Below are 13,736 nucleotides of genomic sequence, written 5' to 3' on the forward strand. Positions count from 1 at the left end.
CTCTACTAAAAATACAAAAATTAGGCTTGGTGGTGGGAGCCTGTAATCCCAGTTACTCAGGAGGCTGAGTCAGGAGAATTGCTTGAACCCGGGAGGTGGAGGTTGTAGTGAGCCAAGATCGCACCACCGCACTCCAGCCTGGGTGACAGAGCGAGACTCCATCTCAAAAAAAAAAAACATCCAGAGATTAACAAAAATTCCAGATTGCTGGTTTCTCTTTAAAGATCTAGCAGCTCTGGTGGGCACTTGCACAAGTCACCAGGCCAGCTCAGATTCAGGGGGAAGGGAAACGGGCTCTGCCTCTTTAGGAGGAGCTGCAAAGTCAGGTACCTTAGTCACTGAGGCGTATTCCGAAGAGCAGCTCCCAAGCCTGGCTGCAGATCTGGAATCTACAGGGATCACTCTCAGTCTGAGGTCATGGCCACCGTGATGGCCATCCTGAAATGACCCTTGGCCTGAGAACCATGACCTCTGAGGGGACATCTCTGTCCTCTGTTGTGCCGGCAGCTGAGTTGGAAAAAAGACATTACTGTGCACTGGAATCCAGTGGAATCCAGGTCCAGAGGCAGCAGTACCTGAAGAGGGCCTGTCACAGCAGGCTAGAGGGGTTCCAGGTCAGGTGACAAACATGCTGAGTGGTGTGAGTCCTGTGCCCCTGGAAGTTTTTTTTTTTTTTTTAGACAGAGTCTCACTCTGTCCCTCAGGCTGGAGTGCAATGGTGCAACCTTGGCTCACCAAGCGTTTCTCACGTCTCAGCCTCCCAAGTGCTGGGATTTCAGACATGCACCACCATGCCTGGCTAATTTTTGTATTTTTAGTTGAGGCAGGGTTTCGCCACGTTGGCCAGGCTGGTCTTGAACTCTTGGCCTCAAGTAATCCACCCGCCTGGGCCTCCCAAAGTGCTGGGATTACAGGCATGAGCCTCTAATTTCTTTTTTTTTTTTTTTTCTTTTTTTGAGACGGAGTCTCGCTGTGTCGCCCAGGCTGGAGTGCAGTGGCCAGATCTCAGCTCACTGCAAGCTCCGCCTCCCGGGTTCACGCCATTCTCCTGCCTCAGCCTCCCGAGTAGCTAGGACTACAGGCGCCCGCCACCACGCCCAGCTAGTTTTTTTGTATTTTTTTTAGTAGAGATGGGGTTTTACCGTGTTAGCCAGGATGGTCTCGATCTGACCTCGTGATCCGCCCGTCTCGGCCTCCCAAAGTGCTGGGATTACAGGCTTGAGCCACCGTGCCCGGCCTCTAATTTCTTTTTAATTTGTCATCGTGATATTGATTTTCTTTGCCTGCCCAACATCCAGTCTCTCTTCTAGCAACAGTCCTGTCTTAGGCTGGGATTCCCCAGATGCAAAAACTAAGACAAGGAGGTGAAAGCAAGTAGTTTATTGGGGAGGTGGCCCCAGGAAGCACTGGTAGAGGACAGGGAGGGAAGTCAGCCTGTGCAGGGTGCAGGAGTGAGTAGGTCTATACTGTAGGCAACAGGAGCTCAATCCTGCTGGAGGCCTCTGGGAGAGTTAGTAGAACAGGTCTCGGTTGTACCTTTCAAGGACGAGGAAGCTGGCATATTTATCAGCCAACACCCATTCATCATTGGTTGAGGGCTGCTCCTGGGGTTTGACTCCCTGGCAGTACCAGCCTGCCCTACCCAGAGACCGAGCATGCCCTGGCAACCACAGGGAGCTATGGGAAAGTTGCAGCATCTTGCAACATGAAGTCTTCCATGGTAATGAGAGTGCCCAGGGAGGTGGCCACTTCTGCCTCCCGTTCCATGTCCTATCTAAGGTCTGCAGTCCAAAATCTAAATGCCTGAGCCCCAAAATGTGCCTCTCGTATAATAGTACAAGTGTCACATGTTTGGGGTTGCTGGAGACCCCAAAACCCAGGAGTCCTGGCTGTGAACCTCTAGCATGTTGCTTTCAGGGTAGTACCTGTCCCCCATTCTCCATCCAGGTAGTTTGGGTGGCACTGTCTTCTCACCCCAAGTTGCAGGTGGGCCTCACAGATGGGTCCAGAGTTAGGCACTTGCCCCGGGTCAGCCAGTCAGAGTCCACCCTGGAACTTCTGCTGCAGATGAAAGAAGAAACTCTCTCTGCTGGGACTAACTTCCCAGGTTAGACACAAGGAAGGCCACAAGGTGGGCCCAAGGTGGGCCACAGGGAGGAGGAATGGAAACCAGCTCTTCTCCAATGTGGAGAAGACCTGATCGGAACCAAGAGATGGAGCGGGTGAGCCGGTGTGGAAAAGGACTAAACTCAGGGTGGGGGAGGAGACATGATTTGAATGCCTGGATCCAGCTGTACCTGAAGTGAGATCATTCTTGGACTTCCCAATTACATGAACCCATAAATTCCCATTTTTTGCTTGAGGCAATTTGTATTGGGTTTTGGGGTCTCCTGCAACCCAAAACGTGTGACACTTGTATTGTTACAGGAGAGGCACATCTGGGGGCTCAGGCATTTAGATTTTGGACTACAGACCTTAGATAGGACATGGAGCAGGAGGCAGAAGTGTCTGAGATTCCAGTACCTACCTATGGTGGTGGTGGGGACACAAATGTACAAGAGCTAAAGTCATCAAGCTGCAGGCGAGCTGGCTGGGGATGCATGAGCTCCAATCCTGGCAGTGCAAGGGTCTCCCCTGCTCCGATCTCAGCAACGCAAGGGTCCCCTCCCCCACCCACAGTAGTGACTCAAGACCCCCAGGCACACACAGGCACGGGAGTCTTGGACGGCAGACTGAAGACTCTGCAGCCCCACTGAGAACCCTGAGAGTTCCACGTGCTGGGCCGTCGTCATGGTGACACGTCTCGGCTGCTGGGGTGCTCTGCACAGGACTTTAGTATTCAGAAAGACCCCAGAAAGGATCTCATCCTGGTGTCAATGGGTGGGCTTTCAAAGACTCTTTGGGGTCCCACAGCGAACGCCATTCGTGTGTGTGTCCTGAGTTCTCATGGGATTCTCCAAGGAGTCTGTGTCTGAAAAATAAAATTCTGGCTCAGAGGTTCCAAATGGTGCTTTTTGCCAGCTTGGGCAACATGGCCCCGCCGCTACAAAAATACAAAAATTAGGCACGGTGGTGCACACCTGTGGTTCCAGCTACTTGGGGCTGAGGTGGGAGGGTCGCTTGAGCCCAGGAGGTTGAGGCCACAGTGAACCATGATCATGCCACCGCACTCCAATCTGGGTGACAGAGTGAGACCCTGTCTCAAAAAAAAAATGTGATTTTTGGGAACCCGCATGCCTCCAAAATGCCTTGTGGGGGGCTGAGCACCAAGGGAGGCAGGGAAGTGAGCGGGAGAAGTTGGCAGCCACAGCCTCTGACATGCCCGAAGGTCCTGACTCCCTTCCTTCCAGGCCCTGCCCCAGCTCCCATGGCAGCTGCTTGCGTCCAACCTGGCTCCGCAGAGGTCCCAGGGATCTGTGCCCCAAGAACTGATCCCAGAGGCAGCCTCTGGGCCACAGGGAGCCATGGGCATGTTTGGCCTGCTCTGGGTCCAGGCCCCAGGAGGTCTCCAGGGCAGCGCTGTGGCTGAGACAGGCATCAGCAGGGCCCTGCAGCTCAGGCCTGATCCCAGCTCCCGCCCACCCTCCGGAGCTCCGTCCTCCCCCACAGGGCTGTTCTTTCTCACCCGCCGCACCCACGAGTCAGCTGGCTGTTCCTTTGAAACCCGCCACCCACAGTTCCAGAGAAATCCACGGAAGAGTCACCGCCAATGAACACACGCAAGTGCAAGCCGCCTCCTCTCCCCTGATGAGCTGTGCTGGGCAGGGCTGGGGAGCAGAAACTAGATGGACAGATGAGCCTCGTGCCATCACACAAAACACCACACCTGCTCTGCTTTCACAACTGACAACCCCAGCCACCAGCTCCAAAACGAGGAAGGCTTTTCAGAGTCCCAGGATCTGTGTGGCAGCCAGCTCCACTCTCCGTGCCCCGAGAGAGCTCACGGGAAGGACAGGTGGCACCCTGGACAGGGTCCATCACACCCTTCTGATGTCAGGACTGTGGCTGTCTTGGGATGCAGCTCTCCAGGACACCAGGTCTGGCACTTTGGTAAAACCCCAGGGGGAGGGCAGAGCAACCCAGGAGAGATGGACGCCAGGGCCCTCACTTTCACCTGGGTACCTGGCCGGTAAAATTCCAGCAGTACTGGGTGGCACAGAGATTTTCACATCTGTTCAATGCAGATATAACTGTGTATCTGGTTATCTATTGTATGCATGCATAGTAAGTTGAGTCGCATGCCCCAAAATTCATGTCCATCTAGAACCTTAAAATGTGACCTCGCTTGGAAATAGGAAATAAGAGCTTTGCAGGTGTAATTAGTTAACGATCTCAAGCTGTTACACTGGACTTAGGATGGGTCCTAAATCTAGTGACTGGTGTCCCTACAAGAAGAGGAAACACAGAGAGAGAGGAAGGCCATATGACGATGGAGGCCGAGACTGGAGCGATGCGACCACAGGCCACGAGGTGCCACTAGACACTGGAAGAGGCAAGGAAGGGCCCTGCCCTACAGCCCTCAGAGGGAGCAGGGCCCTGCCTCCACGTTGATTCCGGACTTGCAGCCTCTAGAACATTCCTGTTGTTTTAAGCTACTAAGCGTGTGATACTTGTCACAGCGACCCTAGCAAACTGATACAGTATATTTCTGCTTTATATATAAAAACTGATAAAAATTGTAATCCTCCTTCACATGGCCCAATAACCAATCTTGAGATCCTTAACTAATTACATGTGCAAAAACCTTATTTCCAAATGAGGTCACATTCTAAGGTTCTAGCTGGACATGAATTTGGGGACATGCTATCCAATCCACTACATATGCATACAATATGTATAATACGCACTTATACCTGTATTAAACAGATATGCAGCCCCTTGGGGCTGATGTCACTCTCGTTTCAAATGCTGTAAAGCAAGGGTGTCCAATCTTTTGGCTTCCCTGGGCCACATTGGAACAAGAAGAATTGTCTTGGGCCACACATAAAATACACTAATGATAGCTGATGAGCTGAAAAGACAAACACACACACAAACACTGAATGTTTCAAGAAAGTTTACAAACTGTGTTGGGGTACATTCAAAGCAGTCCGGGGCCGCATGCAGCCCGCAGGCCACAGGCTGAACAAGCTCGCTCTAAAGTCTTTTAAACAACAGCTGGAAAATTCTTGAACGAGCCCAGGGGAAACCTCCAGGGTTTCAGGAAGCTGACGATGCAAGCTTATCCAAATGGAAAACGTTTAACGCTGCTGGTTGGAGCAAACGATCAGGCAAACAAAAAAAAGGCCATCGTGTTTCACTGGCTCAAAGAGACTTTGTTGAAAAGAATTACACTATTCTCAGTGAACAATTAATTTTACAGTGGGGAGGGGAAATTCCAGAGAGTGCAGGGTAGAAAAAAAGAATCTCAAACTCTCCATTTGCAACCTCTGGGAAAAAACATTTTCTAACTGCCAAGGGAAATACCACTCAGAATACACTCCTTCAGATGAGTGGATTTGCCCAGAAAACACAAGCAGATTCTTTCTTTTCTTTTCTTTTCTTTTTTTTTTTTGAGACAGGGTCTTGCTTTGTCACCCAGGATGGAGTACAGTGGTGGGATCATGGCTCACTCCAGCCTTGACCTCCAAGCAATCCTCCTGCCTCAGCCTCCTAAGCAGCTGAGACTATAGGTGCGCACCACCACACCTGGCTCATTTTTTAAATTTTTTGTAGAGACAGGGTCTCACTAGGTTACCCAGGCTGGTCTTGAACTGCACTCAAGCGATCTGCCGGCCTCCGCCTCCCAAAGTGCTGGGATTATAGACACGAGCCACCGCGCCTGGCCCACACAAGCGGTTTCTAAAAGAGAGAGACTGCACACCCAACTCAGAGGGCAATAGTTCTTGACATCTACTTTTCTCTGGGTGCAGTAATGAAAAACAGTGATAGGGAACCTCAGGAAGAAAACTGGAGTCTTTGGACGAGAAGCATGAAGTAATCAGAATGACCACTGACATTAATGGAGCGCTTTCTGTGTTCTGGCAGCTGTGCTAAAAGCTTTACAGCTACTCCTTCATTTCTTCCCACTAGAACCTATTGAGGTAGGCACTGCTATCCTCACTTTACAGATGAGGAAACTGAGGCACAGAGAGGTTAAGTCACCTGGTCAAGGTTACACAGCTAGTGAAAAGAAGGCTAGGGTTTGAGTCCTGGCCTAAATTCAAGACTCAGGTGCCCAAACACCAACAGTCATGCTGTCTGCGGGTTGCTTCTGTCCTGGTCACAATGGATTAATAAACTAATGATGTAAGAAGCCCAAGCCAAGGCACTTCCAGCCTTTGGCTCAGGGCAAATTCAAAAGCCAAAAGCTTGGCAATCCCTTCCTTGGATTATGTTTAATTCCAGGCCTCCCAAAGGCAAGAAGAATGACCTTGATGATGCTTGAAGGTGGGTACCCAAGACCTCCACGTGGGAGGAGCACGGGCCATAGCAGATGCCTCCATAGATACCTGCTGGCTCTGTAGTCCAGCTACTCTTGTCCATTGGGGGACTGGCCCTCCGCAATCCTGCTGCTGCTTCTGGAGGGAATGTCAATCACAGGACCCTAGTTCCTCGCCAGTGTGGCCCATGGGAATGAGCACGTGACTCAAGCTGGGCCAATCAGAGCCTTCCATGAGATTTGAGATGGAAAAGCGTCCCTTAGAGAGTGTGAATCCTGAAGTTATAGGCTCGGGGCTGCTGGCAGCCATCTTTCCCGCCAGGTGGAAGAAAGAATGAGGTCAGCATGCAAAGAGATGCAGAGTCAAGAGGCCTGGGTGCAGCTGAGAAGCCTGAGGACATTAAGCTCCTGGATCCAGCCATACCTGAAGCAGCAGCCACCTTCAGCCATCCCCAATACAGGACCCAGGGAATTTGCTTTGTTGCTTAAGCCAGTTTGGGCTGGTTTTTCCCTAGGGAGAGAGCACTCTCAAGGCAGAACTGAAAGGCGTGAGGTTCCTCACCCCCACTGTTAAGCGTGGACAGCTGGTGGCAGACACCCCCCGCCTCTGGAACAGGCAGCTCCAGCTTCCTCCAGTAAAAGTCTTCTGCGTCCTTCTCTGGGGCTATACAATAAATGTATGAAGACTGCCAGGGCAGCTTATCCCAGCATACTTGTAGGATAACACCTAGTTTTTAAGAGAAAAGCTGGAAAATGCACTTAAAGACAGTTGAAAATATTGCAAGTTGCTCTCAGCAATAAATGCCCGGTGACATGGGAGCAATTAGTTTTGAGAATGTCTCCTTCCAATCAGTCGGTCTCTTATGCACACATGTGCACACACACCTTGACGCAGGGTGCAAAGCAATCTATTTTGTTCAGATACCTGAGAAGCAGACAGAGAGCCAACAGGAAGGTGGGCAAGGCTCTCTCCCAGCAGCAAGAAGGATGTGTCTGAAAAGATGACCCTTTCTCTCTGCCCTGGGTTTGGGGTTGAGGCTGGCATGGATATAAGTCTCCTGGCCCTGCATGCTGAGCCTCCATGAAGATGATTCTTGTGGCCACAAAACCACCCCTTGGTTCAGTCACTCCGTCAGAGATGAGCACCAACTCTAAGCAAGGCCAGGAGACAAGGGTACCAGCCACTGCTGACAGAGCCATGTCAGTGAGGCTCCTGTCACGCAGGTCATGAGGATGTGTAATGTGGGCTGGGTGCAAGTTGATGGGGTAGGGACTAGAGTGGCCCGATCCAGGGGCGCAGAGGTGTTGCCTTCATCCAACAATAGTGACCCTATTCTGCCGGTGCTCCCAAATGCCTAAGGGAAGCCAGAAATCCTGATTTTGATGTGAAATGCCCCAATTTTTAAACCATTCTAAAGGCAAAAAAGCAACACTAAAAGCAGGCCAGATCAGGCTTCACGTTGGTGACCCCTGACTGGCTGCCTTTTGGGGAGCCCAGGAAAGGAAAGGAGAAATGTCCTCAGGCCCCAAGGAGACCCAAGACGCTCCTGTGTAGTAAAACTAGGGAAAGTCATGTCAATATTGAACCTAGTTCCAGAGTCATATCTGCCCCAGAGCAGACGCAACAGCCTCCACTCCCAGGGAGAGTCGGGACCCTTTGTTGAGACCCTGGATCTAGCCTTACCTGAAGCAAGCCCTCCTAGACTGGCCAATTCTATGCACCCATGAATGGTCACCCTTTTGTGTTTAAGCACCTGGGCACGGGTCTCTGTGGCTTACAACCAAAAACAGTCATAATTAAACAGTTCCCTAGGAGCGAAAGGCATCTCAGTGGAGTATACAGACAGCCTCAGTCACCCCATCGCTGTCTGGAACTTAGCAGAAACCCAGGGTTCTCCCACCCTCTCCAATCAGGGATGGTCAGGGTTAGGCCATGCTGGCCACGTGCAGGGGACATGGATTTTCGGTTCGGGATGTGCTGTTCCCCGCAAAGAGCAGTGCCTGTAACTCACTGAACTGCTCACCAAGCACATCTTGATACTGCATAACAGAACGTTATGCAACCAGATACCAAGGTGAACACCCTACATTTCTGCCTCCCCAGCATCCTTCCCCCTTCTTCTTAGGGGGAACCCCAATACTCCTTGAGGCACCCATTAGCCCTTTTCAGAGCAAGAGGTTGGTTCCAGAGATGTGCATGTGATCCAGGCTGGCCAATCACTGCACCTCACTGCAACCCTGGATCACAGTGATTGGTCCAGATTGGGCATGACCCTGCTGGCCAATCAGCATTCTCCAGTGTCCCTGACAACTGTGATTGGTTCAGGAAGTGATCTGGGAACCGCCCCCCCTTCCAGGCTAAGACTTAACTCTGGGAAGTGGGTTGGAGCCTTTGGTAGGAAGAGGATCCCTTATGCAGGCGAGCTGCGGGGAGGAGAAGGGCACCTAATAGCAATGGTCCCCTGCATGGCGAAAGCAGAGCAAGAGGTGGACAGAGGGGAGATGGGCCTGGCTGACATCGCTAAGCCTGGATGTCCCAGAGGTGTGGTATGGTAGACAGAGACACCCTGGCGTTGGCTTGGTCTTCCTTCCACGAAGCCAGAAGGAGATGGTTCTGTCCTTGCAACTTCAAGAGCCCTGACCACACACGGGCCAGGCCTGGATCCTTGCCATCCGCTCCAGACACCCCAATTTGGGCAGCATCTACGCCTGGGGCTCTAGCCCACATGGTTCCAGGCCCTGCAGTTAGCTGGCTTCTCATTCTGGACACTGGAGGTGAGCGGGCGGCCCTGAAACACTGGGCCTGGCTATCTGGAGACCAGGGAGCTGTTATGAGACTGGCCTGAGGAGGAGGACGAAGTGGCTGCGCTGAGCTGGGAGAAGCCGCTGGTGCAGGATTCCAGGCTGGACATGGAGCCTCTGGGGAGGAAGGACGTGGCACAAGTTACCCTCTTGCAGTAACAAGGCCCTTGGGCTGACATACAGCAGTGGAAAAGCTGTTGATGCTGCAAATCAGGCACCGGGGCCCCAGGTCAATGCAGAAGGAAAAGCAAGTGACACCATGAAGAGAAAAGTGCTACCCAATTCCCCACACCCTCATCTCCCCAGACGGAGCCCAGCCTGCCACAGACCCATCACGGGCTCCCCTGACCTGAGGCCGTTGCATGGCCCTACGGCTGCCACAGCCTGGGGAGTCCCTGGCCCTGTCTCCGTCTCACTCCTTGCTTGCTCTTTGCACTCAAACTCCATAGTCCTCCTCCTAGCTCTTACAGTGGTCTTCGTGTGCACTGAGCCTGAGGCAGAAGCCCCTTCTCTCCTCCCCAAGCTGTCTGGTTAACTCCAAACCTCAGGGCAGTGCCATCCTTGAGAACTTTCTTTTCTTGTATAGAGTCGGGGCTGTCACTATGCTGCCCAGCCTGGTCTCAAACTCCTGGGCTCAAGCGATCCTCGGGCCTCGGCCTGCCAAAGCACTTGGATTACAGGCGTGAAGCACCATGCCCAGCCTCCAAGAACCTTCTGCAATGAATGTGCTCTACGTCTGCACAGTCCAACACACCAACCACTGGCCACACGCGCTGCTGGTCACCTGAAATGTGGCCCATGCAACTGAGGCACTAAATTGTTCCTTTTATTTCATTCTGCTTGCTAAGTTAAATTGCTGCAGGTGGCTAGCAGCGACCAGATGGGACAGTGCAGCTTTAGGGCCCTGCTTCTCAAAGCATGGTCTGGGAACTGGCAGCACCAGCAGTGCCCGGTGCTTGTTAGAGATGCAGAACCTTGCCAGGTGCCATGGCTCATGCCTGTCATCCCAGCACTTTGAGAGGCTGAGGTCGGGGGATTGCTTGAGGCCAGGAGTTTGAGACCAGCCTGGGCAACATAGTGAGACCCCATCTCTACAAAAAATTTAAAAATCGACCAGGTGTGGTGACTCATGCCTGTAATCCTAGCACTTTAGGAGGCCGAAGCAGGCAATTTGCTTGAGGCCAGGAGTTCGAGACAAGCCTGGCTAACATGGTGAAACTGGTCTCCACTAAAAATATACACATTAGCTGGGCGTAGTGGTACGCACCTGTAATCCCAGCTACTCAGGAGGCTGAGGCATGAGAATTGCTTGAACCTAGGAGGTAGAGGCTGCAGTGAGTAGAGATTGTGCCACTGCACTCCAGCCTGGGTGACAGAGTGAAACTCTGTCTCAAACAAAAAAAAATAGCCAGGCATGGTAGCACACGCCTATAGTCCCAGCTACTTGGGAAGCTGAGGTTGGAGGATTGCTTGAGCTCAGGAGTTCAAGGCTACAGTAAGCTAGGATTGCACCCCTGCACTCCAGCCTGAGTAACAGAGTGAGACTGTTTCTAAAAATAAATAAATAAAAAGACCCCCTAGTGACTTGTGTGACCACCACACCACTTAGATCTCACTCCAGTGTCATGTTCCATATTCCTTCCCCCACTCCCTCTCCCAACCCTAGGCCAGGCCCCTGTCCTGTGCTAAGGCTCTAGGTTATGTCCCTGAGCACCTCCTGGCTGGGCGGCTGATGCAGTTTGGCTCTACGGCCCACCCAAATCTCATCTCAAATTGTAATCCCCACCTGTTGAGGGAGGGACCTGGTGGGAGGTGATCGCCTGGTGGGAGGAAACTGCATGCCACAGCAGAAATGAAGGAGGAGGTCTGGAGGAGGAGCAGGCAATTTCTTCAAGGTTTTGCATCTTTTTTTTTTTTTTTTTTTTTGAGACGGAGTCTCGCTCTGTCGCCCAGGCTGGAGTGCAGTGGCCGGATCTCAGCTCACTGCAAGCTCCGCCTCCCGGGTTTACGCCATTCTCCTGCCTCAGCCTCCGGATAGCTGGGACTACAGGCGCCCGCCACTGCGCCCGGCTAGTTTAAGGTTTTGCGTCTTATAAAAGCACATATGATTTTGCACAGGCGGGAAAACAGCAGTTTCCCCCATGCTGTTCTGGCGATAGTGAATGAGTTCTCATGAGGTCTGATGGTGTAAAAGTGTGTGGCTTCCTTTGCACTCTTCTCTCCTGCCCCTTTGCCTTCCGCCATGATTGTAAGTTTCCTGAGGCTTCCCCAGTCATATGGAACTGTGAGTCAATTAAACCTCCTTTCTTTATAAATTACCCAGTCTTAGTAGTTCTTTTTTTTCTCTCTCTTTTTCTTTTCGAGACAGAGTCTCGCTCTGTCGCCAAGGCTGGAGTGCAGTGGCGCGATCTCAGCTCACTGCAATCTCCACCTTCCGGGTTCAAGGCATTCTCCTGCCTCAGCCTCCCGAGTAGCTGGGATTACAGGCATGCACCACCACACCCAGCTAATTTTTGTATTTTTAGTAGAGACGGGATTTCACCATGTTGGCCAGGCTAGTCTCTAACTCCTGACTTCAGATGATCTGCCCGCCTCGGCCTCCCAAAGTGCTAGGATTACAGGCATGAGCCAGCACACCCGGCCTCAGGTAGTTCTTTATAGCAGTGTGGAAACGGACTAATACAGTGACCTTGGCCTGTAGGTCATCGACATCTTGGATGTAGGTCATCCATCGCTGACCATAGTTATACTTGGGTGTGAGCATTTGGTCTCTGCTTCATGATGGCAGACCCTATCTGTCTGGTCTCCCCACGATCCAAGCCGCCACCTGCCCCCTGAGGGTGACCAGGAAACGGCCTTTGAACTGATTTTCTCATGAGGCTACAGGAGGACAGGGCAGTAAGGTCCTCTCATGGTGATCACCCTAGACAGTTTGGTGTGCAGCGTCTGGTCCAGTCCACCCCTCTGGCCTCCACATGCCCAGCTTCAGAATCAGCCCTCCCAGAGACAGACCTCCAATGCCCATGTCTATTCTTCTGTGTCCCCCCGGGCCTCAGCCTCTCACCTCACACTGAGGACCGATGGCTGAAACATGCGGCTTCACAAAGAGTGAATCGCCAGCCCCCCGACAAGCTATGGGATCCCTCCTTGGATAAAGACTCTGGCCCAGTGTTCCTCACTCTGGGCTGCCCAAGCCCCTGGGATCCTTGGAGCTCCACCTGGAATTTGGGGCTAGACTCAGCACCCTCCTGGAGCTTCAATTTTACCCCTACAGTAAAGAATTTAAAGCATTATTCTTGGATGAAAACTAATGCAGATCCATCAAGAAGCAGGGTGCAAAATCATACGTGCTTTTATAAAATGCAAAACCTTGAAGAAACTGCCTGCTCCGCCTCCAGACCTTTTTCTTCATTTCTGCTGTGGCATGCATACCGAATGCCCAGGTGACAGGCAGCTTCCCCCAGCCATCTCATTCTCATGATAAACCCACAAGACTGGGGCTCAAGTGGTTCCCATTTAAGGGATGAAGCACCTGAGGCTCAGAGAGGTAAAGTGATTTGACCGAGGTCACACAGCAACCAGGAAGTACTGGAGGTCTTAACCATTACACTTCCCTGTCTCTCTGAAAGCAACAACTTGGGGAGAGTTGTCTAAAGGCACTCTTTTAGAATATTCTAAAATATTCCCATGGAATTCTAGGAGTGAGGGGAGGCCCACATGAGAGAGTTTAAGACTCCCCTTCTCCTTCCCTCCAGGTGCTCCAAAAAGTTGAGCTTCTGTCCAGGGTTTCATTGGAAGGAAAAGCCCTGCTTCAGAAGTGGAGTTAGAGACGCAGAGCTAGGCACTCCTCATACCCTAGTGAGGGAACTCCAACCATGCCCATGCTGGGCCCCCACCCCCGGAGAAGCTGACCCAGCTGAGAGACAAGAGCCCAGGCATCTGCATTGTTAATCAGTCCCAGGGCCCTTCCTGCCCAGGCCCTGCCCCCCCGCCCCGCTCCCGAGCCCTCCTACCTGAAGTCCTCAGAGGCGAGCACCTCATAGTAGTAAAGAAGTTTGCACTTGGGGCCAGGGCTGTGCAGAGCCGTCAGGACATCGTCCACTCCCGGGAGGCTGCAGGCCACACCGCCAGGGGGGCTGTGCATTTGCCACTGGAGCAGGTAGACGCCGGGCCACCGGGTCACATGAGAGCCCTGAAACACAGCAGCCCCACCCTGAGGCCCTGGGTCCTTCTGAGGACAGGTCGAGGGGGCTGAGCCTTCGTGGGCTTCTCATCACCAGGCTTGGAAATTGGGGCTCTTCTCGCTCTGTCCCTTTCTCCCGTCCACCAGCAAATCCTCCTGTCAGGGCCTCTGGAAGCCATCCTTGCTATTACCCCCGAATCCCTGGGACCAGAGCCTCCCCCTTAATCTGGGAAGCAGCTGACGCCTGGCGGGGGTGCAACTTCAGGACAACAGAGGTGCTTAAACACCTGGATTTTGTGGGGTTTTTGCTCTGCTGAGTGGGATATGCAA

General features: G+C 52.4%; 1 protein-coding gene across 1 annotated transcript in view; it reads right to left on the reverse strand.

The window, feature by feature from the left end:
- Window positions 1-5,038: 5,038 nt before the first annotated feature.
- SEC14L5 (SEC14 like lipid binding 5) overlaps window positions 5,039-13,736 on the reverse strand; it is a 64,236-nt gene continuing 55,538 nt past the window's right edge. The window contains exons 15-16 of the mRNA XM_033235823.1: window positions 13,237-13,415; window positions 5,039-9,340 (exon numbers count right to left, since the gene is read on the reverse strand). Of these exons, the coding sequence (XP_033091714.1) occupies window positions 9,229-9,340; window positions 13,237-13,415 (291 nt within the window). The 3' untranslated portion in view covers window positions 5,039-9,228. The remainder of the gene's footprint in view (window positions 9,341-13,236; window positions 13,416-13,736) is intronic.

This window comes from Trachypithecus francoisi, unplaced genomic scaffold (genome assembly GCF_009764315.1).
Source record: "Trachypithecus francoisi isolate TF-2019V2 unplaced genomic scaffold, Tfra_2.0 Lachesis_group15, whole genome shotgun sequence".
Classification (NCBI taxonomy): Eukaryota; Metazoa; Chordata; class Mammalia; order Primates; family Cercopithecidae; genus Trachypithecus; species Trachypithecus francoisi.